This window comes from Nelumbo lutea, chromosome 4 (assembly GCF_056320005.1).
Source record: "Nelumbo lutea isolate HS-2025 chromosome 4, American lotus-T2T, whole genome shotgun sequence".
Taxonomy (NCBI): Eukaryota; Viridiplantae; Streptophyta; class Magnoliopsida; order Proteales; family Nelumbonaceae; genus Nelumbo; species Nelumbo lutea.
In genome coordinates, this window is record NC_142687.1 from 81,216,809 (window position 1) to 81,243,088 (window position 26,280).

Below are 26,280 nucleotides of genomic sequence, written 5' to 3' on the forward strand. Positions count from 1 at the left end.
TGACTTGTTCAAGGATGTCTCTATAGATGATTTGACTGGAGGCTGGAGTATTTTAGCATGGTCTTCTACTTCATCACCTACCATACAAGCAGTTTGGTCCCCTCCTTTGCAGTGTAATGTTAAACTGAACTTTGATGGCAGCTCTCTTAAGAAACCCTGGACCTTTTGGAATAGGGGGTGTGTTTAGAGATGTGGAAGGAAAAATCCTAGCTATGTGTTCTGGTCCAATAGGTTTGGGGGACTCACTTAGAGCTGAAGTACTGTCTCTCCTCCAGGGGCTCAGATGGGCCAAGCAATTGGGTTTTCAACAGTTAGAAGTGGAGGGGTATTCAAAATTAGTAGTAGGTTGGCTGCAATCAAATAGTTTGGGAACATGGTCCCTTAGACAACATGTAAGGGAATTATTGAGCCTCACAAGGGAGCTGGGTGCACAAGTGTATTGGTCTAGGAGGTCAGCAAATGTTTTAGCTGACAACCTAGCAAAACAAGGGGTGAACCGGGAGGTTTTGTTTTGTGCAGTGTTTTAAGTTATTACTTTAGAAGGTGACAGTTGTTCTTCTGGTTTTATCTAATGAAAATTATAGTTTCCTATAAAAAAAAAAAGCTCTAGTAGTTCTTAACCCCAGAAGGAAAGCTACTTCAGCTTCTGAAGCATCTCCCTCACCAATTAGCCACTGAAAGCCCACAAAAGCCAACCACTAGCATATGAAATGTGACCCCCAATACCTCCTATCAAATTTCAGACAAAAGTCATGGATAAGCCTGAGGGCAATGCTGAAGTGGATGTGGACAATCTCCAGAAGTGAGATGCAAGATTTTCCCTTTAATACCCTCCAAGGAAGAGAGGGCTGACTGTTGAAGATCCTTTCATTACCTTCTTCCCAAATGCACCATAAAACAGCATGGGTGACTGAGAGCTATTGATCAGCTTAAGCTATTGATCAACCAAGAATATAAATGAGATCGCTTCTAAACTGAAAGCTATTGATCAACCTAGAAGAAGTTAGATGCAAGATTTTCCTTTAATACCCTCTAAGGAAGAGGGCCGACTGTGAAGATCGTTTTATTACATTCTTCCTAAATGCACCACAAAACAGCGTGGGTGACTGCTCTCCAGAAGAATTTACCCCTTTGACACAGCTTTCACTTAGTACATTGGAAGATAAAATAAAAAAATTTATTAGGAGGGGCCCAATAGAAGCTACTGCCCTGAGTGATCTCAAGGGTAAACTGCCAAAGACTGGGCAACACTGCAATTGATAAGGAGGTGGGCAATTGATTCCCTGTCCTTCAGGTACATAACACAAACATGAAGAGAGAAGTTAAAAATGGCTCTTCTTTTTCTGTAAATTATGTCATGAGTATTTATCCTTTCACAAGAGGCTTCCCAAGGTTATAATCTGGCAATCCTTTCACATAAGCAGAGAAGTAAAGAATTATGTCTCAAGCATAATCTGGCAATCACATTATAAGCTGGTTTCTACCGATTGGTTATAATATATATTTTTTTTTCTGGTCAAAAGTCAAATTTTAACCCTTGAACAGGGGTTCATCAAGGCCTGCCCCTTAAGCTCGTGGAATGTCTTGTCTGTAATTTAAATTGAGTTTTGTTGGATCAAGTAAGGTCCAAGAGATTTCTCTCTTGAAGTCAGTACTAGTTTAGGAATTTTATAAAAATACAGATTTATGAAGTTATTTTTGGTATCTGAACATTGAGTCCATGGGGTTTTAAGTTTCTTATACCCTGTGAATAGTGATGAAACTAGTGGATTTTTAATAGAATCTTATCTTTTCCTCTAAGATAAACTTCCGCTTTACTCTTTTGAGGTTCAGATCATCCAACCCTAATAAGCCCACTATCTATTTTTGTACTTAGTTTTTACTGCTTGGTCATTTATGGCTGCTTTGTTCTTATATTTGGATATATGTTTGTGGTTTTCTTTATGTTAGTGTGTTCTTCTATTGCTGTGTTGGTTGGAATCCATTCTTACCTTTCCTGGGTAACTCCATATTATTGGCATGTGATTGGAATAAATTCCTTAACCTTTTCTTTTGTTGCTGCAGCAAAGTTTAGGGAAAGGCTTGAACCCAATAAGGAGAGATGTCCACCACATGTTCTGCAAGTTATAGAAGAGGAGCTAACAAAGCTCCAGCTTCTAGAGGCCAGTTCGAGTGAGTTCAATGTTACCCGTAACTATCTAGATTGGCTCACTGCATTGCCTTGGGGAAACTATAGGTATTGTTGTAATACTCTTTTATATGTTTATAAATTTATGTAGGAGTAATGTTTCTATTGATACTGAAAGCTTATTTGTAGGGGTGATCATGAAAAACCGAAAAACCAAACCGAACAGGCAAGACCGAACCAAAAATTCCGGTTAACCGAACCAACCAGTATGCACATATTTATATTATATATATTTTTCATATATATGCATTATATATTATAAATATATATATAATATATAATATATAATATGTGATATATTATTTATTATTTATAATATAATATAACATTTTATATTATTTATTATTTATAATATAATATAACTGACAAACCGAACTGGCGGTTAACTGATTGGCTTCGGTTCGGTTTTGGTTATTGGTTTTCCAAAAACTGGTACTACCGGTTTGGTTTGGAAAAAAGGCCCATGGTTCAGTTAACCAAACCATGAGCACCCCTGCTTATTTGTAAGATGTATGTACATTCCCATTGTATGGTACCCTGGTGTACATGGGTGCTGATATAGTTACTGATATTAATGAGTATACATCAATACAATACTCAACCTTTTTATAAAAAACAAGTATTAATTTATCATGCCTAATGTGACAGATTTCCCATATAAGGAAGTTTGGCTGCCTCATATCCCTTCAAAAGTGCTTTATGAAGGGGAGAGAGAGAACACAGATTGCTTATTCCTCACTTGTTCAATAGCTAGTGGAGTGTATAAGCACTTGTACAACCTTATAAATCTCAGCTGGTGCCTGCCAAAAACTTTGGAGGAGCATTTGAAATCCTAGAAGTTTTGATGCTTAAATAGGAGGGGAAGAAAATTATGGGGTGTGATCCTGGCTTCTGTAACTTGGTGCTTATGGAAGGAGAGAAATCTCAGAATTTTTGAAGATAAGCTCCTTGTTTGAAGCATTAACTAGAAGGGTTTTGGGACACTAATTTCTTGGTTATCAATTCAGGAGATATTCAGAGATCTCCTTTAATGTCACATGATGAGAAAAAAGAACCTATTAAATAAGTCGAGTTTGTAGCCTCATCCAATCAGATTAGCGAAAAAGAGTCTGACTTTTTTGCAATTCCATAGACAGGACATAGGGCAATGATCCCATTGAATGAGTAGTCATTTAGGTTAACTCTTTCAAGGTGTATTTGCAGGATGGATTGCCCAAGGAGGTCAGGCATTAATGGAGATTGACTTTCTAATTCTTCCTTGAGAGAGGCCTTACCTATGTCCAGGAGGAAGGCTGTATGTGTCGTGAAGTTATCTGATCATTGTTCTATTGGGGAACAGGGTTCAATTGATGGATTGGTTTAACTTCGTACGAAAATGAGTTAGAGTTATTGCTTTATATGTGGGGATAGTCAGGTAGAACAAAATTTTCTCTTTTTGGAGGAATACGACTGGTTGGGTGTGAAGTAAGAGCCTCTATTGATGGGACCAGTGAGGCTTGGATGTGGTAGTGTAATTAAAATAAGATGGGCTCGATGAGTTGTTTTGGGCTTGAATACAATGGGAGGGGTGTGGATATGTATAGGTTTTTTTGTATTGTTGACTGTCTGGGAGGAAAGGAATACTAGAATATATGAAGAAATTTTGATGGGAAGCATTGTGGTGAATTTGGTACATTGTGTAGAATATACGAAGATTTTTTTACCCTTTTCACAGATGATATTATTTGGGGTTGGCTGGTAATGGCATGTTCATCTTCTGCTAGGTATCTCTCCGTATTTTTTCTCACTTCTCATCTCATTAAGTTAAACTTTGATGGGTTCTGCTTGGGCAATCCAGGACTATCAAGCAGGCATAGGTGGAGTCTTTAGAAACAGCCAAGCAAACATCATGACTATTTTTTCCAATCCTATAGGATATTGATGTTTTACTAGATTTGAATTGTTGGTGGAAGGGGATTCAAGGGTAGTTTTGCACTGGCTCAAAACCAATAGTAGTAGTTCTTGGATTTATAGGCATATTGAGGGAAACACTTTATGTGGCTAGTGAATTTTGGGAAACTTTTATATAGACCCATAGATCATCCAATGGCTTAGGTGATGCCTTAGACAGGTTAGGGGTTAAGAACAGTATTTATATTCGGGTGGGCAAGAATGGGAACCCCCATGAAGGATGAATATAATTAAAGAGTATGAAATTGGGGTTAGGTGGGTGGGGCTAGCCTATGAAATTGGGGTGCATGTCATATTTGTTATTGTAATTCATTCTTTACATATCAATGAAATGTAGAAAGCTTGGAAAACATAAAATCAGACAAAAGAAAAAGGAAGAAAAAAGTGAGTGAAGCTAAATTTAAGACACATAACAAACTTTACCATAAGCTAGGCACTACAGAGGGAGAGAATGAAATTTATGAACTTGGAAAGATGGAAAAAAAGGAAAAAAAAATAGAGATTCTGATGTTAGATGCATCAAAGAGGATAGTGTAGAAATGTAAAATTTTCAGTGAAATCATTTTATATGGCTCTCATCAAGGATAGTGTAATCCAATGATCAAATAAGTGGAATTTGGGGAAATCCAGTACCCGTGAGAGTTGAAGCTTTTGCTTGGCTGGCTGCAACGGAGAGTGTTCTTACAACAGATTATTTGAAAAGTAGAGGAATCTATCTGGCTAGCTATTGTTATATGTGCAAGTCAGACAAGGAAACTGTTTTTCATCTGTACTTCTCCTGCCAGTTAGCAAATTTCATCTGGAGATTCTACTCCTTCCTCTTTGGGATTCCCATCTTCCAGCCATCAACATCAGCAAAGATTTTCTCTACCTGGTCTGGAGCTGCATTTCCTTTGCAGTTTGCTGGTCTCTGTGGTGGGAAGGAATAGGAGGCTCTTTGAAGGAAAGGAAAGAAGTATTGAAGTGATTGTGGCCTCGGTTGGCAATCTTATCACAAGCTGGGTCATCTCTCCAAGAATTTGAGCAAATCAGGCCTTCAGACTTTGCTGAGAATTTTTGGGACATCCTTGAGATTCAAACTTGTAATGTGAATCATTTCAGTCTGGACTGAAGTTTTGGTGTATGCTTTTTGCTTTGATGTGGGGTGTTATCTTGACACCTAAACAGTTTGTACCTGTTTTTTCTTTTAATAAAATTTTTCTTCTTTACTCTTCAAAAAACAATTTAAAGGAAAGATGGAGGATCTATTTTAAAAAAGTACTAAATGAAGAGCATATAGAGGGCACATGCTGGGCAGGGATCAGTAGTTCTGATATAGCTAGAAATAATATGCACTTTTATAAAATTAGAGCCTTCAAAGTGATGGAGCTTTTAAATGAGGTTAAGAAGGGAAAGGCATTAGGACACAACTTAGAGCTAGAACTTTTGGAGCCCTGTGGTAGATAGGTTCTCTAAGAAATGAGCCACTTGGAGAAAGAATTATGTATCCTTGGGAGGTGGAATTCTCTTAATCAGATCTATGCCAGCCAGTTTATTCATTTATTACCTCCTGGTGTTCAGAATCCTAGTGTCGGTGGTGAATAGACTTACGGAGATTATTGACGACTTCTTGTTGGAATTAGGGGGGAACAGAAAGGATCACCATTGGGCTATGGTTACCAAGAGCAAAAAAGATGGCAGTTTGGTTATGAAGAGATTGATAAATAGGAATTCAGCACTTTTTTGGTAAGGGATTCAGCATTGCTAGGGAAATGGTTGTGGAGATTTTCCTTGGATACTAATAATATTTAGCACATGTCATACTGAACATTTATGGCACGGATGCTAATGGGTGGAATTCGAGCTGGTTGCCTGAGTGTCTTTGGCATCTCTTTGGGTTTTGTCCATTTTGATGCTTGTTTGGGTAATAGGATTAAATTCTAGGAATAGCTCTGGTGGGGGATAGACCTTTAAAGGTTTTCTTTTCAATCATTTGATCTATCTCTTCCTATAAGTCTGAACCCATCTCTCATGTTGTTTCCACTTCAAATTCCGGATTTTCTTGCAGCTTGGGTTTAAGTAGTGGTTTAAGGGACTTTGAATCTTCAGAGGCCTTAGTTTTAATCAATTTCCTTGAGGTTGTTTTTCTTGACTCTTCCACTTCCAACTCTACGTTTGGATCCTTGATTCCTTTGGAGTTTTCTCTTGTGCACCCTTTTCTTGAGCTATCCTCAGTTCTCTTCAGTTGTGGGGTTGGCTAGTTGAATGCATTTGGACACAGAAATTTAGGACGTTCTGTTGGGAATTGTTCCACCTAGAAATTAACATGTGTGAGACTCTTCAAAAGAAAACTCAACCCTTTCCTATTCACACATTTGTGCATGTTTGTAGTCTTGTAGATGCAAGAAGGTTGGTGGAACAATATTGAATTATATTTCCTCTTCACCTTAACTGCAGATGTCCTAAGTAGGTTAATCTCCAGAGCAGACTGGGAGTGGCTAGTTAGAGGCTGGAGAAAAGGGAGAAACAGTGTAGTGGTTGCTCATCTCCAATTTGCAGGTGATGCAATAATCTTTTGTGATGGAAATGATTTGAGCAAGTGAGGAGATTGAAATTGTTATTGAGTCCTTTTGAGAAAATTTCTTGTCTGAGAATAAACCTGGAGATAAGTTGGAGTGAATTTGGAGGACAATGAAGTAGAAGCAATTGTTGAAGTCCTAGGTTGTCAAATGAGTGCTTGGCCCTTGAAGTACCTAGGTATGCCTTTCGGGGGTAATCCAAGGAGTAGTAGGTTTTGGACACTAGTGGTAGAAAGGTTTGAAAAAAGATAAGCAGCTTAAGTGTAACTACATTTCTCTAGGTGGGAGAATGACTTTGATCAAATCTAGCTTGGCAAATCTTCTAGTACCTTGGAGTTTTTAGAAATCTGGGAACAGCAGAATAGGGGAAGCTTTTAGAAATTACTCAGGTATGGTGGTGGCCATTTATTCAGGATCAATTGTTTCAGTGACTAGGTTAGGGATGAAATTTTGGCATTGCTACAAGGACTCTCTAAGGCTAGCAAAACAGCTTGGTCTCAAAGATTTGGAAGTGGAAGGGGACTCACAACTGGTCATATCTTGGACAAGACAATCAATTTCAGCACATTGGAGTTACTGGCACTTATTCAGGGAGATAGATAACCTATCAAGAGAACTCAACACCAAATTTAGTTGGACTAGAAAAACTCCAAATGGGGTAGCAAAGTGTGTGTGTGGGTGGGTGGGGGGGGGGGTTAACAAACATACTTTGTTTTGGGCAAAAGTGTAAAGCTGTATATCTGGGTTGGTTGTAGTGTTCTGACGTTGTACCAAACTTAATTCATATCTTAATCTAATGAATCTTTATTTATTTATTTTTTCTGATAAAAAAAATCTTCTAACTTGGATTCCTTGGAGACTAAACCATTTCTTGGGCTCTTGGCAGAGGCTAGAGACACCCTGAATTGCCTAAATGCAAGACTAACTTGGATTCCTAGGGAACTAAATCACATAGCAGATGGTTTAGCCAAATGGGGTGTATTTCTGGAAGAACTGTATCTGTATGGTGATAGAACTCCTCTGTAAGCTTTGGGGTTCTACCGCTGCTATGTACATCTTCTCATGTACTTTTCTTGCTTTAATGAAATCTGGTTAACCTTTCCTAAAAAAATTAAAAAACTCTTCTAGTGGGATCTTGGAGAAACTAATGAGGGATTTTCTTTGGGATCTTGGAGAATCGAAGAAGGATCACCTGGTCAAGTGGGAAACGATAAGTACAAGTAATAAACAAGGTGGGCTAGGCCTAGGGGTTGGTAATGCGACTTGTAAAAATCAAGCCTTGTTAGGGAAATGGTTTTGGCACTAACTTTTTTTTTTATGAATAATAATAAGTTTATTAATTCAGAAGTTGATTTGGAGTTGTGAATTCATACAACATCCGAGGAAGAGGCGCGAGCTGCAGCCCCTCCTTGAATTTTACAAGTAAACTAGGAAAGAAATACAGGAATCACAGCTGAGCCCAAAACAATTCTTCCCTATTTACCCCTTGCTTGGCTAACACATCTGACAAAGTATTTGCTGATCTCCCTACCCACTGTACAGTAACCAACATATTCCTTGTCAACCAACTGAATTTCTTCATTTCATTCTTGTAGCGCCATATAGCCTCTTCAGGTTTTGGCACTAACTTTGGAGAGTGAGAAGCTTTGGCATAAGGTGATAGTAAGTATACATGGCTTGATGCAAAATAGCTAGGATGCTGGTTTATCCACCCGAGCAACTTTGGCCTCTCCCTGGAAAGCTATTCATGTGATCCTACTTTTCCTCAACTTTATTAGGTATGATTTATAGTTAAGGTCTAAAATTCTGTTTTGGGAGGACCCTTGGGTGGGAGATGCTACTTTATTAAGACACCTTATCTTCCCTTTATGCCATCTCTTTGTTAATAAAATGAGCCTATCTCCTCCTTTTTTCTGTATCTGATGGGGTGGCGTAGGATCTGGGTTTCAAAAGACGATTAAGAGAGTTTGAGTGGGGCTCAGATCTACCCAGGAGCTGTTCCCACATCTCTACCCACGAGACATTACAACTGCACATTGGGAATATCACCCTTGTCATTGATGGGGAGATGTTCCCAATACACAGTGGTGGTGCTCTTGAGTAGGTATGTGGGAACAACTTGTGGGTAGCAGATCCTGAGTGGTTTGAGTGTTCCCTAGTCACTGATTTACTACAAATCCTTGATTCAGTTGTTGACCCTCTCAAGTTTGATGAGAGAATTTGGACTTCCAACCCAAAAGGCTCTTTTTCTTATGCCTCCTAGACGCTGGTTTCTCCTATTTCCATTGGATCCTCTTTTTTGATGCTTGAGGTTTGGTGTAAACCGGTTCCTTTCAAAATAGAGGCTCTTTGTTGGGAGGTTTATCATGGAAAAATAGAGGCTCTTTGTAGCTATGGGTCTCGGATGGGGGTTCTATTTTGTTTTGGGTGCTGTATGGTTTTCTTGTCCAGGTTTCTTTGCTGTGTCATGTTAGTGCTTTTTTCTTGTTTGGGGGTTTGGTTGTCGGGGTGATTGGGTTTTTGGAGGTTTGGCATACAATGGTGTTAAGCTTTAGTCAGTTGTACTTTGGGTTTTTCATTTCATTCGGGTGATTGCTTATCACCTTTCCTTGTATCCTGTTTTTTCCTGTTTTAATAATTTTTTATTCATCTTAATAAAATCAAAACTCAGGAGCTATTTCAAAAAAGAAGTAAAAATGTGTGTTTGTCCCCAAACTAGTGTTTGCTCTGCAAGGAAAATGGTGAAACTGCTGAAAACCTTTTTATCTCGTGTTCATTTGTTACCGATATTTAGGATTGGTGCTTTTCTCTTCTTGGGTGCAGGTGGACTCCACCTGCAAGCTTGGAGAGTTTGTTTGTAGGTGGGACTTTTAGATGACCAAAGAAGAGTGGAAGAGTAATGTGAAGGTGCACTGGGGCTGCTGTACTATGGACAGTATAGGAAGAAAGAAATGCAAGAGTCTTCAAGGAAGAGGAAAGGCACTTGGAAGCTCTTATTGAATGCATTTTAATAAGGGTGATACACTGGATCAAATCTTTGGACCTGTTCTCATCTATAATTTTGGTATTTTAAAAAGGAGTTGGAGGGATGTGGCTTCATTGTCTACAAGGAAAGAAAAATTTATCAAACCCTGGATTCCACCCTTGGAAAACGATATAAAACTTAATTTTGATGGGAGCAGACTCTGTTAGGGGTGAGCATTTGGTTTATTCAGTTAAAAACAAACTGAATAAACCAAAATTTTAAAAACTTTAACTTAAAAAATGAAAACTGAACTAAAACTGAAATAAACAAAATTGAAAATTTGAGTTGTTTTGGTTAAAACCAAATTATAATAATATATTATAACATGTAATATACATTATATATTATAATATATATTATTATATATCATAATATATATATCTATATATTATGCAATCAAATGGTTACTAAGGGGAACGACAGTAACTGTTCAATGGGTCCCAAGGGAGGCAAATGGACTAGCAGATTGTTTAGCTAGGCAAAGGGTTGATGGGGAGCAACTGTACTGGGCTCAATTGTAATATCCATACTCTTTGGGGTAACTCTACCCCTTACAATCCACATTGTACATTCTTGTTTATATTAATGAAATAATTCCTGGTTAATTTTCAAAAAATATCGAAATGTATTTCTTAAACCCTTAATGTAAATCTATTTGGACATAAATTTAGGACTTTCTGTTGGGAGATGTTCCACCTAAAATTTAACGTGTGCAAGACTCTTCAAAAGAAAGGACCCAAGATAGAAGTCTGGTGGGACAATATTCAAATATGTTTCTTAAACCTTTAATGTAAATCTGTCAAAAACTTCAATTGCTTTTATGCTTATTGGATATCGGAGTTGATACTTTGTTAGCTAAATGAAAATGCAGTGATGAGAATTTTGATGTCCATCGTGCTCAAACAATACTAGATGAGGATCACTATGGTTTGACTGATGTTAAGGAGCGAATAATGGAATTCATTGCAGTTGGAAAACTTAGAGGAACCTCTCAAGGTTAGTGAGATCCATTTACAGTTTTTCGTCTGATAAATTTGACATTTTGCCTAGCATCTTTGCTTTAGATTATGTAAAATTTATATAAAGCAACCATTTCCTAAAAATGTTGTTTCAGAAATGTTTGTCAGACGTGTTGCCATGGAATTAACAGAAAAATGGTTTCTTTACAGTTGTCCAAAATTTACATATATGACGTATTGATAATGCCTTGCCTATGAAAGGGGGGGAAAGGATGGTTCATATTATCATTTACAGCTTTTGCTATATATGAAGCCCATGCTCAGATGCAAGAGTATTGGAACCTGACAGAGATAACCAGTGATGGGGTACCACTTTCAGCTGGGTTGGGATCTGACCATGCTCAGGCCATGACCTTTGAGAAGCCACTCAGACATGCCAGTCTAGATGGGTCTAAGTACTGTAAAAGTTAACTTGACCAAGGACTGGGCCTCATTAGACAGGTCAAATGTCAAATCGGGCATTTCTATGCACGTTACTGCATTCATTCCTATGTACCATAAACAAAGATCATCTGGTTCTTCTGATTAATATCTTAAACTTGATCCACAGCAATGTTAATGTTATTCATTCCCTGTAACTTTGAAAACATTAGCATCTTATTTTTGGAGTTCTGTGTAATAATTGCAGGAAAAATCATTTGCCTGTCTGGGCCTCCTGGAGTGGGTAAAACCAGCATTGGTCGTTCCATTGCACGTGCCTTGAATCGTAAGTTCTATCGGTTTTCTGTAGGAGGATTGGCTGATGTAGCTGAAATTAAGGTACAGTGGAGAACTCTTTGATAAAGTGATCCATCAATACATAGATCTTTATCATAACAGCAGAAGGATTGTTTTTCTTGCCTTGTTAACTTCTACTACTTTTCAGGGGCATCGTCGAACCTATATAGGTGCCATGCCAGGAAAGATGGTGCAGTGTCTGAAAAATGTTGGAACAGCTAACCCTCTTGTTTTGATAGATGAGATCGACAAGGTATTTTGTGGGTTTTCCATTTTTCTATCTCAGCTGAATGGATCTGTTTCTTTGAGTGCATCTTTTGAATGTGAAGGCAATGAGTTTTTGGGTAAAGCATTTTGTTCGAGTCATTATGAGTTTTAGTCTCTATTCTGTCTTGTATTCGTGGTAGACCTTCTTTTTCTAACCAATTGGCTTTGTCATTAATGAAAATGTTTATTACAACAGTTGGGAAGGGGGCATGCTGGTGATCCTGCAAGTGCATTGTTGGAGCTTCTTGATCCAGAGCAAAATGCAAACTTTCTTGACCACTATCTTGATGTTCCTATAGACTTATCAAAAGTGAGTGACTATCTATGGGTTTTACCACAGAAAAGTTTTCTCTTTGACTTGTCATTTGCACTCTTTCTTCCCAAATTATGGTTTTGTTGGTAGTAACAGACAGAAAATATATAGATATTTTGAGGGTTGAATCCTGTTTGTGCATGTATGTCTGCATGATGTCATATAAATCCTAAACAGGTCTGTTTTACTCTGGATTAAAGAGAAGAAAATAACAGTTAAACATAATTTGTACAGGGTTTAAGAAATAGAGTTCAAGGATAAATTTAGAGATTTAAAGGTTGGAGGTCAGCTGTGACTTTTAGATGCTACCTAGTTTGTGGCTGGAGTGTGTTTAAACTGTTTTAGAAGCATATTATGTTAGCAGGGAAGTTGGAGACCACAAGCTTAATTTCTTTTGTTTCTATTCATTTTCACATTTTACCATATTGCAACATGATTGCCCTACATCTGACCAATAAACAAGTGAAGCTTCAATTTGACTTCACCTTCCAATGGAATCCCAGGCCAGAGGGGTTGGAGTTTTTTTGTCTTCTTCTTCTTCTTGTTTTATTTTAACAGGAATGGAAGCATTTGCTGGGCTTGTAGCGAGCTCCATTGGTGATGTGGACTTGACCAATGGTGAGGTGCTTTCCCTCCTAACAGGAGCTCAAATAGCTAATGGTATTCACTGTACATCCCTAGCTATGGAGAAATTAAACTAATGCTACTGGATGGAACAATGGATTGGGTTGAGGGCCATGGAGGCTCTCGATTATCTAACTGAGATCAAGAAAATATTGACACTTCTCAATGTGCCAATTAAGTAAAAGAATTGAATGTTACTGTTGATGGACCTGCAGATCGGTATTGGTACAACATTTTTGTGTTGCAAAAATGCAATTCCTTAGTAGCCTTTAAACAGATAAATTTGAAAGCTTGTCCCTGAGTTGCAAGGTGCCAGCCAGCTGGTTGGTAAGGTCTCCTGCTGGTCGTAGTGGACACTTGGGATCAAGTCCCTCCTGCACCTAGGTTGGGGGATGGGCAACCCCCTGTTATGTAGCCCTTCAAAAAGAAAAAAAAAATGCTTGCCCCTGAGTTTGCTAAATAGTTTACTAGCCATATTTCTTCATATTTACTGAAATATCTTATTGATTACTAATGAGAAAAAAAGTTTCTAGCCTCCACAGCATAATCTGAAAGCAATTCTTGACTCTGTAAAAGAGTCATCACCTCTGTGTTGGTGGAGTTTGCATCCCTCATTTCTCCCTATCAGTGAAGATCCCATCAGTACTAGCTGGTCCAGGATTTCCAAAAGAATAGCCATGAAATTGTAATTTCACATCCCCCAAGGACTGTAGGGGTGTGTTTTCTGGGGTAATAGAGGATGAGGAATAGATTCTAGGGTCTCCAGAAAATCTCTTTTGTAAATAATTTTGACAGATACTTAGAAAAGACTGCTTTGTTCACCTAATAAAAAAATATGGCCATGTTGTTCCTCCCACACTCCCTGCATAAGTGTTGATGATAGCGTTTCAATTCATATACCCATGAGACAGGCTCAAGCACCTTTTATTGACAGAAACGTCTACCCTCTACATGTAGCCGCTCGTTCAATATCCAATTGTCTTCCTGTACGGCATCCACTGGAGTCTTTAATCCAAGCATTTCATTGTTATGGAGTGGCAAAAAAGCAAAGATAACATGTTTTCATAAAATAATGGTGCTTCAGCCTCTAATCATGAGTTCAAAATTAGTTAGGTTTTTTTTTTTTTTGAAACAGGTAAAGTATAATGTCATTAAAAGAAAGAAAGAGAACAAAAACATGTGCAACAAGAAGTTGTACACAGGGATTTACAAAACATTGCCCAAGCAGTCCTATACCCCCCAGGCCTGGCTTTACAAAAAGATATTCTCATGTTCAAAAAAAGAGTTGTAATTCCTGTCCTTGAACAATTTTTTTACAGAAAGCCAAGACATCATTTTTCCCACTATTCTCAGAAACACAGAGTTTAAAATTATTTAGTTGGTTTTTTAAGGTGGCATGCTTGTGCTTTTTGAAGCATGGCTATTCTAAAGTATCAAAATAATTCAGGTAGTAGATCATATATGCATATGTAATATTCATATATAACGGAATTGGCATTCTATTGCCAACTTTTGTGGCATTAATTCCACTCTTTTTTTTTGGACAAGTAATGCCTAGTTTTGTAGAGTGCCAACTAGACAGCTAACATCCATTCCTCCCAAAGGTAGAGATCAGGTTGAATCAAATTGTGTTGGCCTAGATTTCTTCACATTTTCCCTTTAAAGAAATAATTTCTATGATCAATTCCATCAATTCTTTGTAACTTGATGTAAGGTACATAATATTGTTGTACCAAAAATCATTGCCAATCCAGCCATTTTATTTTTTATTTTTTTGATAAATCAATCCAGCCTTTTTATGTTTGCAACCAAAGATTTTATATTGAATATTGTATATCATATTTGTTGCAAAAGCTTCATTAATATGAGATTGCATCATTATTTGATGTATCTTTCTTTTTTTTTTTTTTATATCTTTTGAAGGGCTACACAACGGGGGGTAGCCCATCCCCCAACCCATAACCGACCCCCCCCCCCAATCCAGGTGCAGGTGGGATTCGATCCCAAGTCTCGCTGCAACCAGTAGGAGACCTTACCAACCAGCTGGTTGGCACCTTGCGAACATTTCTTTCTTTTTGGTCAATTAGTTAGCCCCTAGGAACCATCTAGTCACCACATAGCCTAGGCTAGTCATTGCATCACCAAATTGACTCTCCGTTGCTTTCATCAGAAGTTTCTCTTACTTCCAACTAATAGTTAGTATATCTTCCAAGTTGTAACTAAAAGTACTTAAACTCAATTTCAAGTTCTTTTTTCTTGTGTGTGTGGGAGTGATGTGTGGAGCAAGGATGCTATTCTGAATTTACTTTTTTTGTTAGGTTGGGATTTATAGTATAAGCCTGATTTACATGTGTAATTGTATTGTATGCTTTTACTGAAAAAAGTGTATTGTAGGTTTTTGAATCATTTTGTTTCATATGACTTGTACACATTTTGGATCTGGATGCAAGTCAAGTACCTGACTTGAGGAATTTACACAGCATTGGGCTCGGGCCTATGGGCTGGGCCCAATCAAATTTTGGCAAATAGTCAACCGCAGCCTGCCCAAGTTGCAGCCAGATTTTAGATAAATTGACTTTAACATGTACACCATAATTTATTATAGTATGGTATAACATTTTGTACATAATTACAACTAGTCAGATGTGCTTACAGATGAAGTATCTAACCTTCACATCCTTTTCTGGTATTTTCATTGTAGGTTCTGTTTGTCTGCACAGCAAATGTAGTAGAAATGATACCCAATCCTCTCTTGGACAGAATGGAGATCATTGCCATTGCTGGCTATATAACTGATGAGAAGATGCACATTGCCCGGGATTATTTGGAAAAGACAACTAGGGAAGCTTGTGGCATCAAACCTGAACAAGTATGAACCACTTGCTACTTTTTCTAGAACCGATTTCTTTCCTCCTGATCTATTTATTTCAAATTAAAATGGATGGGAATGCAAATTTTACCTCCATTTTGGCTTTTACGCTATTTGGTTCAACATTATTTTATTTGTATAGCAGGTAAAAGTAAAATAATACTTATGGAACCACGATTTTACTTTGTTTCTGAGTGATTTTGGGAAAAATTTTTATGCCCACTCTAGAACAGGTGTTTCCCACACATTAGGGCTCACATATTGGTGGGCTTACAAATGATGCCAACATATGAGGCCCACAAAGGGGACCCATTTTCCAATTATGTTTTTATTTGTCTGAGAAGTAAATATGTCCTCTAAATCTGATATAAAGAACTTGGTTAAAGTAGAAAAGAATGAGAGAGAAAGAGGAATACAGCAGAATAGAAGAAGAAGATGGAGAAGAAGAAGAGGAAGAAGAAGAGAGTTCGACAATCTCCTCTCTCCCTTCACTAATTCTTTTATTAATCTTCATTAACTAGGTTAATTACAAGTCTGCCCTTAAGTGGGTGGCAGCTAATCAAGAACTTAAAAGAACTTATAAAAGAGGTTAACAGGCCCATTAACACACAAAATAAATAACATACTACTTCTTAAACATAAAAACAAATACTAGGGCCCATTCAGCCTAGTCTCTCTACACTCCCCCTCAAGCTAAGCATAGATGTCAATCATGCCCAACTTGCTTATATAGTGTGTTAGCTTCCCTTTTGGAACACCTTTGGTCAAAACATCAACCAACTACTCTTCTGAAGAGATAAATGGCAAGAAAACTTCCCCTAAAGCAATTCTCTCCTGTATAAAATGTCTATCAACCTCTATGTGCTTAGTTCTGTTGTGTTGAACAGGACTATGTGCAATGTTGATAGTTGCCCGGTTGTCACAGTAGAGCATCATTGGCTTTTCATTGGCTTTTCATAGTCAATACCCAACTCTTTCAAAAGTGATCTCAGCCACAGTAATTCTGACACTCCATGTGCCATTGCCCCATACTCTGCTTTAGTTGAGGTTCTAGCTACTACAAACTGTTCCTTACTCCTCCATGAGACAATGTTCCCTGCCACCAAAGCACAATATCCTGAGGTGGATCTCCTATCATCAATACATCCAGTCTAGTCAGCATTAGTATATGCCTCCAGCTTCGTGTGTCCATGCTTGGCAAATAGAATACCTTTCCCCGGAGTGCCTTTCAAGTAACACAAAACTCTTTCTATAGCTACTTAAATGTATATCTATGGGAGAATGCATAAAGGAAATATTTGGCCGAGTCATGTAGAGATATAACAACTTCCCTAGCAGTCTCTGAAACACTCCCCTATTAGACAACAGTTCACCATCAGCAACAAAGAGCTTATGATTGAGGTCTATAGGGGTGGAAGCCAGTTTAGCACCAACATTACCAGTCTCGGCAAGGAGGTCAAGACATACTTGCATTGAGAAATGAAGATACCATCCTTAGATTTAGCAACTTCAATTCCCAAGAAATATCTAAGATCCCCCAAATCCTTGATATCAAATTTAGAGTTAAGAAATCTTTTGAGCTTAACCACTTCCTGGGTGTCATTATCTGTAACCACAATGTCATCAACATAAACAACTAGAATAATCGCCAAACAGTTACTTCTTTTCATAAACAAAGTATGGTCAAATTGAGTTTGTGCATAACCAAAAGAGACAAGGGCAGCTTTGAATCTCTCAAACCAGGCTCGAGGAGACTGTTTGAGACCATAAATGGATTTTTGTAGTTTACACACTTTCCCTTCATTTTCTTTTCATACATCCCCGTAGGCAAAGACATATAGACCTTTTCGTGTAGGTCTTTCAAGAAGGCATTTTTAACATCAAATTGGTGGAAGGGGCAATCAAAAGTAGCAGCTAGAGACAACAAAACTCGAATTGAAGTCATCTTAGCCACAAGAGCAAAAGTCTCAAGGTAATCAACACCATACATCTAAGTGTAGCCATTAGCAACCAATCTAGCCTTAAATCTCTCAACAGTGCCATCGGAATGATACTTAATAGTGAACACCCATTTACAACCTATTGGTTCCTTCCCTTCAGGCAAATCCACAATATCCTAGGTGTGGTTCTTATGCAAAGCATTTAGTTCAATCATCATAGCATCCCTTCATTCAAGTTTGGACATGGCTTTTGGTATAGACCTAGGAATCACATGGGTAGAAACAAAGGCAAGAAAAGAGTAATAGGTAGGGGATAGAAGGCTATAGGGCAGGTGTTTAGAGATACAATGTGTTGTACACTTCCACTTGCCTTTGCGAAGGGCAATAGGAAGGTCAAGGTTTGGGAAGGTAGCAGAAGGGTTAGATGAAGGCTGACCTATTGCCTCAAAAGTGATGGGAGGTGCCAGAGGCTTTGTTGAAGGAGTGGAAACAACTTGCCCATGCATGAATCTTTGTCTTTGGTACCACCTTTGGATGATGGGATGTGAGGGAAAACTAGGAGGATGAGCTGGAGGAGTAGGAACATGAGAGGTAGACCTAGTTGAAGGAGATGCAACAGAGGAAGATCGATCAATAAAAGACTAAAAGAAGAAGACAGTGGTTTGTAGAGGTATAACAATGAGAGGAAAAAATTCAAATGGCTGAGTAGGGATATGGTAATGAAATATACTTGGGTGAAAAGGACTGCTAACTTAGTTGTTGATGGGTTAGCCAAGCAAGGGGTGAATAGGGAATCTATATTTTGGGCTAATTTTTAACTTTACTCCAATGTACTTTGTTGGTGGGGTGTTAAGACATTTTACCTCCCCCCTCTTGTTGTAATTAAAGTTTCACATAGTTTCACATCATTAATAAAGTTTCTTGTTACTGATAAAAAATATAGAAGACTCAAAGGGAACTGGAAGAGGAACAGCCGGGGACATAGCAAATGCCTCCTCAGAATGCTCATCCTCAGGAGAAACACCAAAGAAAGGAGTAGACTTAGCAAATGTGACATCCCTAGAGACAAAACGGTTGCTATGAACTGGATCAAAACAACAATATCCCTTTTGTGTGGAAGCATATCCTAAGAAGACACACTTATGTGCCTTAGGCTCACATTTATGCCTCTGATGAATATGAACATGTACATAGCAAGTGCACCCAAAAACTCAGAGAGGAAGAGAAAAGAAATCCTCATCCGGAAAGAGAAGGCTAAATGGGGTTTTGAAACCCAAAACCCGAGAAGGCATACGGTTAATCAAATATTTGGCAATAAGAACAACATCCCCCCAAAATTTAATAGGAACATGTGATGCAAACAGGAGGCATCTAACAACCTCAATGACATGGCAGTTCTTCCTTTCTGCCACTCCATTTTGTTGTGGAGTGTGGGAGCAAGAACTCTAATGAATAACCCTATAGGTATAAAAGTATGACGAAAGGTTCTTCTCAAAATATTCCTTAGCATTATCAGAGTGGAATATTTTGATCCGGGTGTTAAGCTGAGTAAGAATAAGTTCATGAAATTTTTGCACAATGGTTGGTACTTCATCTCGGGATTTCATGAGGTAAATCCAAGTATAATGAGAATAATCATTAATAAAGAGGATAAAATACTTGTAACCCCCCATAGTAAGCAAATGATATGGCCCTCACACATCAGAGCACACAATATGAAAAGGATAAATAGATATTTTATTGCTTACTGAATAAGAATGTCTACAATGTTTTGCAAGTTCACATGACTCGCAATGAAGACTCGATAAAGACATTCTCTTAAACATATCGGGAAACAAATGGCTCAAAGCAGAAAAAGGTAAATGACCAAACCGTAAATGACATAACACGACTCTATTAAAAGACTCTGACAAAATAGACTCCAAGGTTACTCCATTAGGTGGTCCAAGACTCCTATCATGTGTGTCTAGCAAATATATTCCATTTGTCTCATGGCCACTCCCAATTGTCCTCTGAGATTTGAAGTCCTGAAAAACACAATGGGTAGGATTATGCTACATTTCATGGATTTAGTCAAGTTACTAACAGATAAAAGGTTGGTATTAAGCTTGGGGACATGAAGAACAGAGGATAAGACAAGGGTGTTAGAGGCCTTGATATCCCCTTTGCTAGAGATGGGAGTAAGAGACCCATTAGCAAGGGATATCTTCTCTCTACCAGAGAGGAGCTAATATGAACAAAAGAGTTTAGATAAACTGGTCATATGGTCAGATGCACTAGAATCAATAATCCAATGGATATTTTGATTGCCTGAAAAGTAGCATTTGCAGAAGTACAAGTACCTGAGTGAGCAAATGCGGATGATGAGGTGTTGCTAGAAGGGTTGGATGTTGAGACAGTGGTTTCCAAGTGATTCAGTAACCTCCCATACTTTTCACACTCTGCCTTTACTGTTGCCAGCTGCTCTGTAGATGATTTTTCTTCACTTTCCTTATTCTCTCCTTCAGGCACTATGGCAATATTAGCATTCTTAGGCTTTCCATTCTGACCATTCTTCTTGAAATTGTTGTTATTGTTGTTATCTTGAAACCTGTCAAGGAGAAGATTTGGATGAACTTTCCAACAGATGTCCTTAGTATGGCTTGGTTTCTTATAGTATTCACATATCACTTCTTTCTTCTCAGTCGGACCCTTTGACTTTATTCCAGCATGTGCAAAGTGTTCTGTAGGTGGACCCAGTAATTGTACCTGTTGCCTGCTCTCCTCACTGCTTTCCATAGCATATGCCTGAGCAAGAGTGACCTCATCCTTGGCTAGAATATTCTTCCTAGTAATGTCGAACTCAAGGTTGAGTCTTGTAAGAAACTCAAAGACTCTGTTTCGTTCCACTAGTTTCCTAAAAGTCTCTGCATCCTTAGTACTCTCCCATACCACTGTCTTCATAACATCAATTTCTTGCCATAGTGACTTAAACATGGTGTAGTAAACCGCTACACTTTTCTCCCCCTGTCTCAAACTGTTTACATCACTCTTTAACTTATAGGCTCTAGCAACATTTAACTTCTACGAATATGTTTCTGTAACATTGTCCCAAATCTCCTTGGTTGAAAACATCCAGAGGTAGTACTTATATGGGGCTACATAGAGCTGACCAACCATCCGATCATTGTGTAGTTCTCTTGTATATGGCACTGCATAGAGCTGACCAACCATTCGATCATTGTGTAGTTCTCTTGCATCCATTTCTCATATGAAAGGTCTGTCTCTGCGGGTTTCACCTTACTGCCTGTGAGATACCCTAGTTTACCTCTAGTGCAGACATAAATCCATATAGGTTGTGCCGCTAGATAATTGGTTCCATATAGCTTAATTGTGGTCACTCCAATCAAAGGGGAATCTACCAGACCAACCCCGGGTACTGGCATCTGCTTCAATTCACTTCCAGATTGCTCCATTGATCAAATGAAAATAGAAAATCTAGTTTTTTAGTCTTTGTAAACCTAACTGAGGTCAGTACAATATCCGGAGACTTGAAAACTAGGGTTTTACTGCACTTGGTTGTCGGGGAGGAAGAGAGAAGAGATAGCCACTCCTACCAAAGCTTCCCAACCTCCTTCAAGTTTCAACTGCACACTTCTAGGGATCAAAATACACCTCCCAAGCCTTGAGTGCCACACCCAAATCTTCTCCTTGGCCTATGACTTGAAAGCTGTCTAGTCAGCTAGGGTTTTGGGCAGAAAAAATACAACTTCACTTCTTGGCAACTTTCGACCAGATTCCAACTCTCCAAACCCTCTACCAACTAGGCAAATGGTCTTTTGATTTATTAGGAACTTATCTCTCCATACACTCTCCTAATTGAAGGGTGTATGGAAAAAGAGAAAAGGGAAAAACAAGAAAGGGAAAACCTGCTTTGATACCAAGAAGTAAATCTGTTCTCTAAATTTGATATTTGATTAAAGTAGAAAAGAATGAGAGAGAAAGAGGAATACAGTAGAATAGAAGAAGAGGAAGAAGAAGCAAGTTTGATAATCTCCTCTCTCCCCTCACTAATTCTTTTATTAATCTTCATTAAATAGCTTAATTACAAGTCTGCCCTTAAGTGGGTGACTAGCTAAGCAAGAACTTAAAAGAACTTACAAAAGAGGTTAACAGGTCCATAAAGATAGGCCCATTAACATACAAAATAAATAACATACTACTTAAACATAAAAACAGATACTAGGGTCCATCCGGCTGAGTCTCTCTACAGTCTGCTAACAGAGATGAATGAGAAATGGATAAAAACTGAAACATGGTTACACTCACTAAATTTTACTCTGTTACTACAAAACAAGTGGTGTTTTTCTTTCAGTTTCTTTTCTTTGTCTTTTAATCATGGATTAAACCTATGACTGCATGGGAACAATGTAGAGTGTTCCATCCTATAGAGTTGCAGATTCAACTGGATGACTTGAATTTCTTGTTGAATTAGTATGTTTTTGATTGAATGTTCCTCAACTTTACTGGATTTTTTTTTGAAGATAAATAAAGAAAGAAATTTTATTGCTAAAAGAAAAAGCAGTACAACATAACTAGGTGACAAGATGTCACCCCACCAGATTAAGGTAATGCAAGATCACAAAAAAGCAAAAACAACATTTCCAGGAATCAAAACAGAAATCAGCATTCCTTAATGAATTCAGAGAAGTCCAAAAATCAGCTCCAAAGTCTTTTTTCCAGTGTCTGAAACTCTGGAAGCACTAGCGCCCAACCAATAGCTGTTGAACTAATAACAGCTACCATCTCTTGCATGCTTTTCTTTTTCTCCTAGAAGATTCTTCTATTTCTTTCTTTCCATATTTCCCAGCATACAGCAAACTAGCAAAGGGAATACAGGTCCATAAGATCTTAACTTTTACACAACCTTGGATTCTTGGCCAACAACTAAAAATTTCAGCCGGATCTGCCAAAGAGCTCCTGTCCACCTTGAATAACTTGAAGAAATAGGACCAAACTGGATATGAAAGGCTGCAATGAAGTAAAATGTGAACACATCTTCCTCACCAGCTCAACTTGACTGGATTTAGCCAAAATCATATAGCTTTGTGGGTATAATTTAGTATAGGAAAAATATTCATTTCTTGATAAAACATAGAACTGTCTGAAAAATCAACATGCAATGCCTTATTCCACTTTAGTAAATTATATCCGTCTTATTAAGTTCTTGGCTTTGAATTTTTCAATTTTGTCCTCAAATTTATACCTGGGTAAGCTTAGACTTGTGCTGCTCAACTTGCAACTTGTAAATCCAAAAAAGTTGTAATGTTCTTCCACTAATGTTTATACTTTTTCAAAACAAGACCTGAATTTCAAGTAATAATTTGTCACCAGGTTGAAGTGACTGATGCAGCTCTTCTTGCTCTGGTAGAAAATTATTGCCGAGAAGCAGGAGTTAGGAATTTGCAGAAACACATTGAGAAGATATACAGGAAGGTTAGCTCAAATATTAATTTCTTTATTGCAAACTTGGAGTGACTACAGTAATGTGAAGAGGATAATTTAGGGTGGGGGGTGTTCTCCAACATGAATGATTCTATTTTCATGCTTTAAATGCCTGACAGATTGCTCTACAACTTGTGCGGAAAGAAGTAACAAATGAATCATCTCCAGCCATTGGAGTCAAACTTGAACCAGAAGAAAACAAAGAGAAGTCTGCTGAAGAATGCAATGGGACTTTGGCAAGGAAGATTGAGATTGTTGCTGAACCAGAGGAAGGTGGGGATCAAGAGCAGGCTAGTGCTATTGAATCTGATCAAATGCAGATGGATCTCCCAGTGGTTGAAATCCCACAAGAAGATATTTTATTGGTTGATTCAAAGGTATTGCAGAACACAATATGTATTATAATGGGATTGACAAAAAAAAATGTTGTAGAAATGCCTATATGTTGAACTGACTTGCATCAAGTTGTGGTTTTTGTAAATAAAATCATCTCGAGGCATACAACTTTGTGCATGATGGAACATCTAAAGATGGCAAAGCATAGAAGTTGATTTTGCATGACCATTTTCTTCATTCTCTTTATTTTTTCAAGTGCAATAATTCTCAGGTTTGGCATAACATTGAACCTACATCATCCGATGTTTTTCTTCTTTTTTTTGACAGATAGTAGCAATTTTATTAATTAAAAAAACACAGGATACATATGACAAACTCTCCACAAAGAGGCGCGAGGTGCAGCCTCTAAACTATATCATAAAGCTTACAAGTGAGCCCAAAATAGCTGATTCCTATGTACCGCTTGTTTGGCTGGAAAATCTGCCAACCCATTTACCGATCTTTCCCATTGAACTGTGACTGAAATATTTGATGTTAACCACTTAATCTTCTCAACGCCCCCCTTTAGGGCCAACTGCAATCTCCGGCTCTTTTGGCCATCTAATACCAGTTTAGAGTCGCCTTCAATAATTAAGTGTTCCACTGCCAATTCTTTCACAACCTCTGCTCCTTGTAGTACAGCTTGGACTTCTGCATTAACTGAATCTCCACCCCAACAGGACCAGAAAATAAAGCTACTATCTGGCCCTTGGCATTTTTGAAGACTCCCCCAATCCGATGTTTTTCTTCTTTAAAAAAGTCACATTATTAAAAGGAGTCTTTTACCTATATTTTCCAAAACTGACAGTACTTTTCTGGTCCCTAGAAGCAGATGCTTGTCAACTTATGGGAACCATTGATCAATGCAATTTTTTTCCTACCATCGTATACAATTTCATGTATTCATACTTTTGTTTTTGTCTCATTTGCAGGAACATGTAGAAACAGATCAGGTCCAGGAAACTGAAGCAAGTAAGACCATTGAGAAAGTGCTGGTCGATGTGTCGAACTTGTCTGATTTTGTTGGAAAACCTGTTTTTCATGCTGAACGCATCTATGATCAGACGCCAGTTGGAGTTGTGATGGGCCTTGCATGGACTGCAATGGGTGGTTCAACCTTGTATGTAGAAACCACCCAGGTGGAACAAGGAGAAGGGAAAGGAGCACTCCACCTCACTGGACAACTTGGAGATGTCATGAAGGAGAGTGCCCAGATAGCACACACAGTTTCCAGAGCAATATTACTTGAGAATGATCCAAATAACCACTTCTTTGCTAATACAAAGCTCCATCTCCATGTGCCTGCTGGAGCTACCCCAAAGGATGGCCCAAGTGCTGGTTGCACCATGATCACATCAATGCTGTCCTTAGCAATGAAGAAGCCTGTAAAGAGGGACCTAGCAATGACTGGGGAAGTAACACTGACAGGGAGGGTCCTTCCAATTGGTGGTGTAAGTAAAACTAAGCTAAACTGAAATCTGACCTCTGTCCCAAGTCCCAACTGCTTCAATTGCTTTTTTAAATCTTGCAGTTTCAGGGGTTTTATAAGATGGGAAAATAGCTTTTCTATTAGTAAGATGAGTAAATAGTTTCAAAAAAATTTGTTGAATGCCAGAATCTAGTTCTTTCTTCTCTGATTATATGTGAGAAAGGTCGTTAATGGTTTTCCATGGGATTTTGAATTTTATAATTTCTGAAGATATTTTTTTTGAAAAAAATATGCACATATATTTGACTTTCTTTGACATTCTTTGCAAAGGGAAAGTTCAGATTCTATGGAAAGAACTTGAACCCACCCATCCCCACCCCCTAAAAAAGTTTATTATCAGTGGTTATCTTGAAAATTTCCCACAAATCCTGCAAGTGGACCAAACCCCACAAGTTTTATTGCCCAATCACGATCATGGGGACCCTTTTTTTTTTGTTTTGTTTTGTTTCATCAGAAGCTCTACTATAGTACTTCTGAAATATCTTAGACCATATTTTACTTAGCTACAATTTTCAATGTGGGTTGCGTCCATCTTGAGTAGATAGCAAACCAAATTCTTTATCATGTTATTTGTCATCCTTATACAAGACAGACTCGAGCACTGTTTCTGTGAGTAGTCCTTTCTTTGTCCTTGGGCAATAGTTAACCATTATTTTTTTTTCCTTTCGTGGTTCTCAACTTAGGCCATGTAAAACCCCAGATATTGGTATTTAATTTAAATGGTTTCACTACTTTCAATACTGAGTAACAAGGTTTGACCAGTCATGGAATCCAAAGATAGACAAGCTGTTATTATGCATTTGAAGTTTTTTTTCCTCTCCGGTAGCTATATACCCCAAATTTCCACCTTAATGTTGTCACCATGTCCTTTCTGGTAAGATTATGACAGAAAAGATATCTCTGATTTGGCAAACAGGTCAAAGAGAAGACAATTGCTGCTAGGAGGAGTGGCGTGAAGACTGTCATATTCCCTTCAGCTAACAGAAGGGACTTTGATGAGCTTGCATCCAATGTAAAAGAGGGCATTGAAGTTCACTTTGTAGATGACTACAATCAGATTTTTGAGTTAGCTTTTGGTGGTGATCAGGGTACGGAAAAATGAACTATGGTGCTTAACTACGTCTTCAACTACCTACCCTTCCGGATCCCAAGAAGGAAAAACGTCATAGCATTGAGTCCTAGCCATCAACAATTTTGTAGGTTTGGATCTTCTAATAAAGAGATTCTGAGAAGCAGGTAGGGTTGAGCAAGAATTTTATTAGGTTCACAGTTGGCCATTATTTATTCAGTTCTGAAGTTCAGGTAAGTTATTTTTTTATTATCTGGATTAAAGTAAGATCCACCATCATTTATTTATAATATTACCTGCCTGTGTAAAAATCTCATCATATAGTTGTAAGCCTGTAACAGTTCTAACATTATTTTTGAGGTTGAATCAGGTTTTGCTGTGTTTTCTTTTTAA

The 26,280-nt window shown here is 38.1% G+C and overlaps 1 protein-coding gene across 1 annotated transcript in view; it reads left to right on the forward strand.

Moving 5' to 3' along the window:
- Positions 1–26,280, forward strand: part of LOC148861305 (lon protease homolog 1, mitochondrial-like) — a 41,836-nt gene extending 15,556 nt beyond the window's left edge. Inside the window, exons 11-20 of the mRNA XM_088985795.1 lie at positions 2,065–2,236; positions 10,593–10,717; positions 11,369–11,499; positions 11,606–11,710; positions 11,921–12,034; positions 15,363–15,530; positions 22,844–22,945; positions 23,074–23,331; positions 24,262–24,780; positions 25,735–26,280. Coding sequence (XP_088841921.1) covers positions 2,065–2,236; positions 10,593–10,717; positions 11,369–11,499; positions 11,606–11,710; positions 11,921–12,034; positions 15,363–15,530; positions 22,844–22,945; positions 23,074–23,331; positions 24,262–24,780; positions 25,735–25,920 — 1,880 coding nt within the window. The 3' untranslated portion in view covers positions 25,921–26,280. The remainder of the gene's footprint in view (positions 1–2,064; positions 2,237–10,592; positions 10,718–11,368; positions 11,500–11,605; positions 11,711–11,920; positions 12,035–15,362; positions 15,531–22,843; positions 22,946–23,073; positions 23,332–24,261; positions 24,781–25,734) is intronic.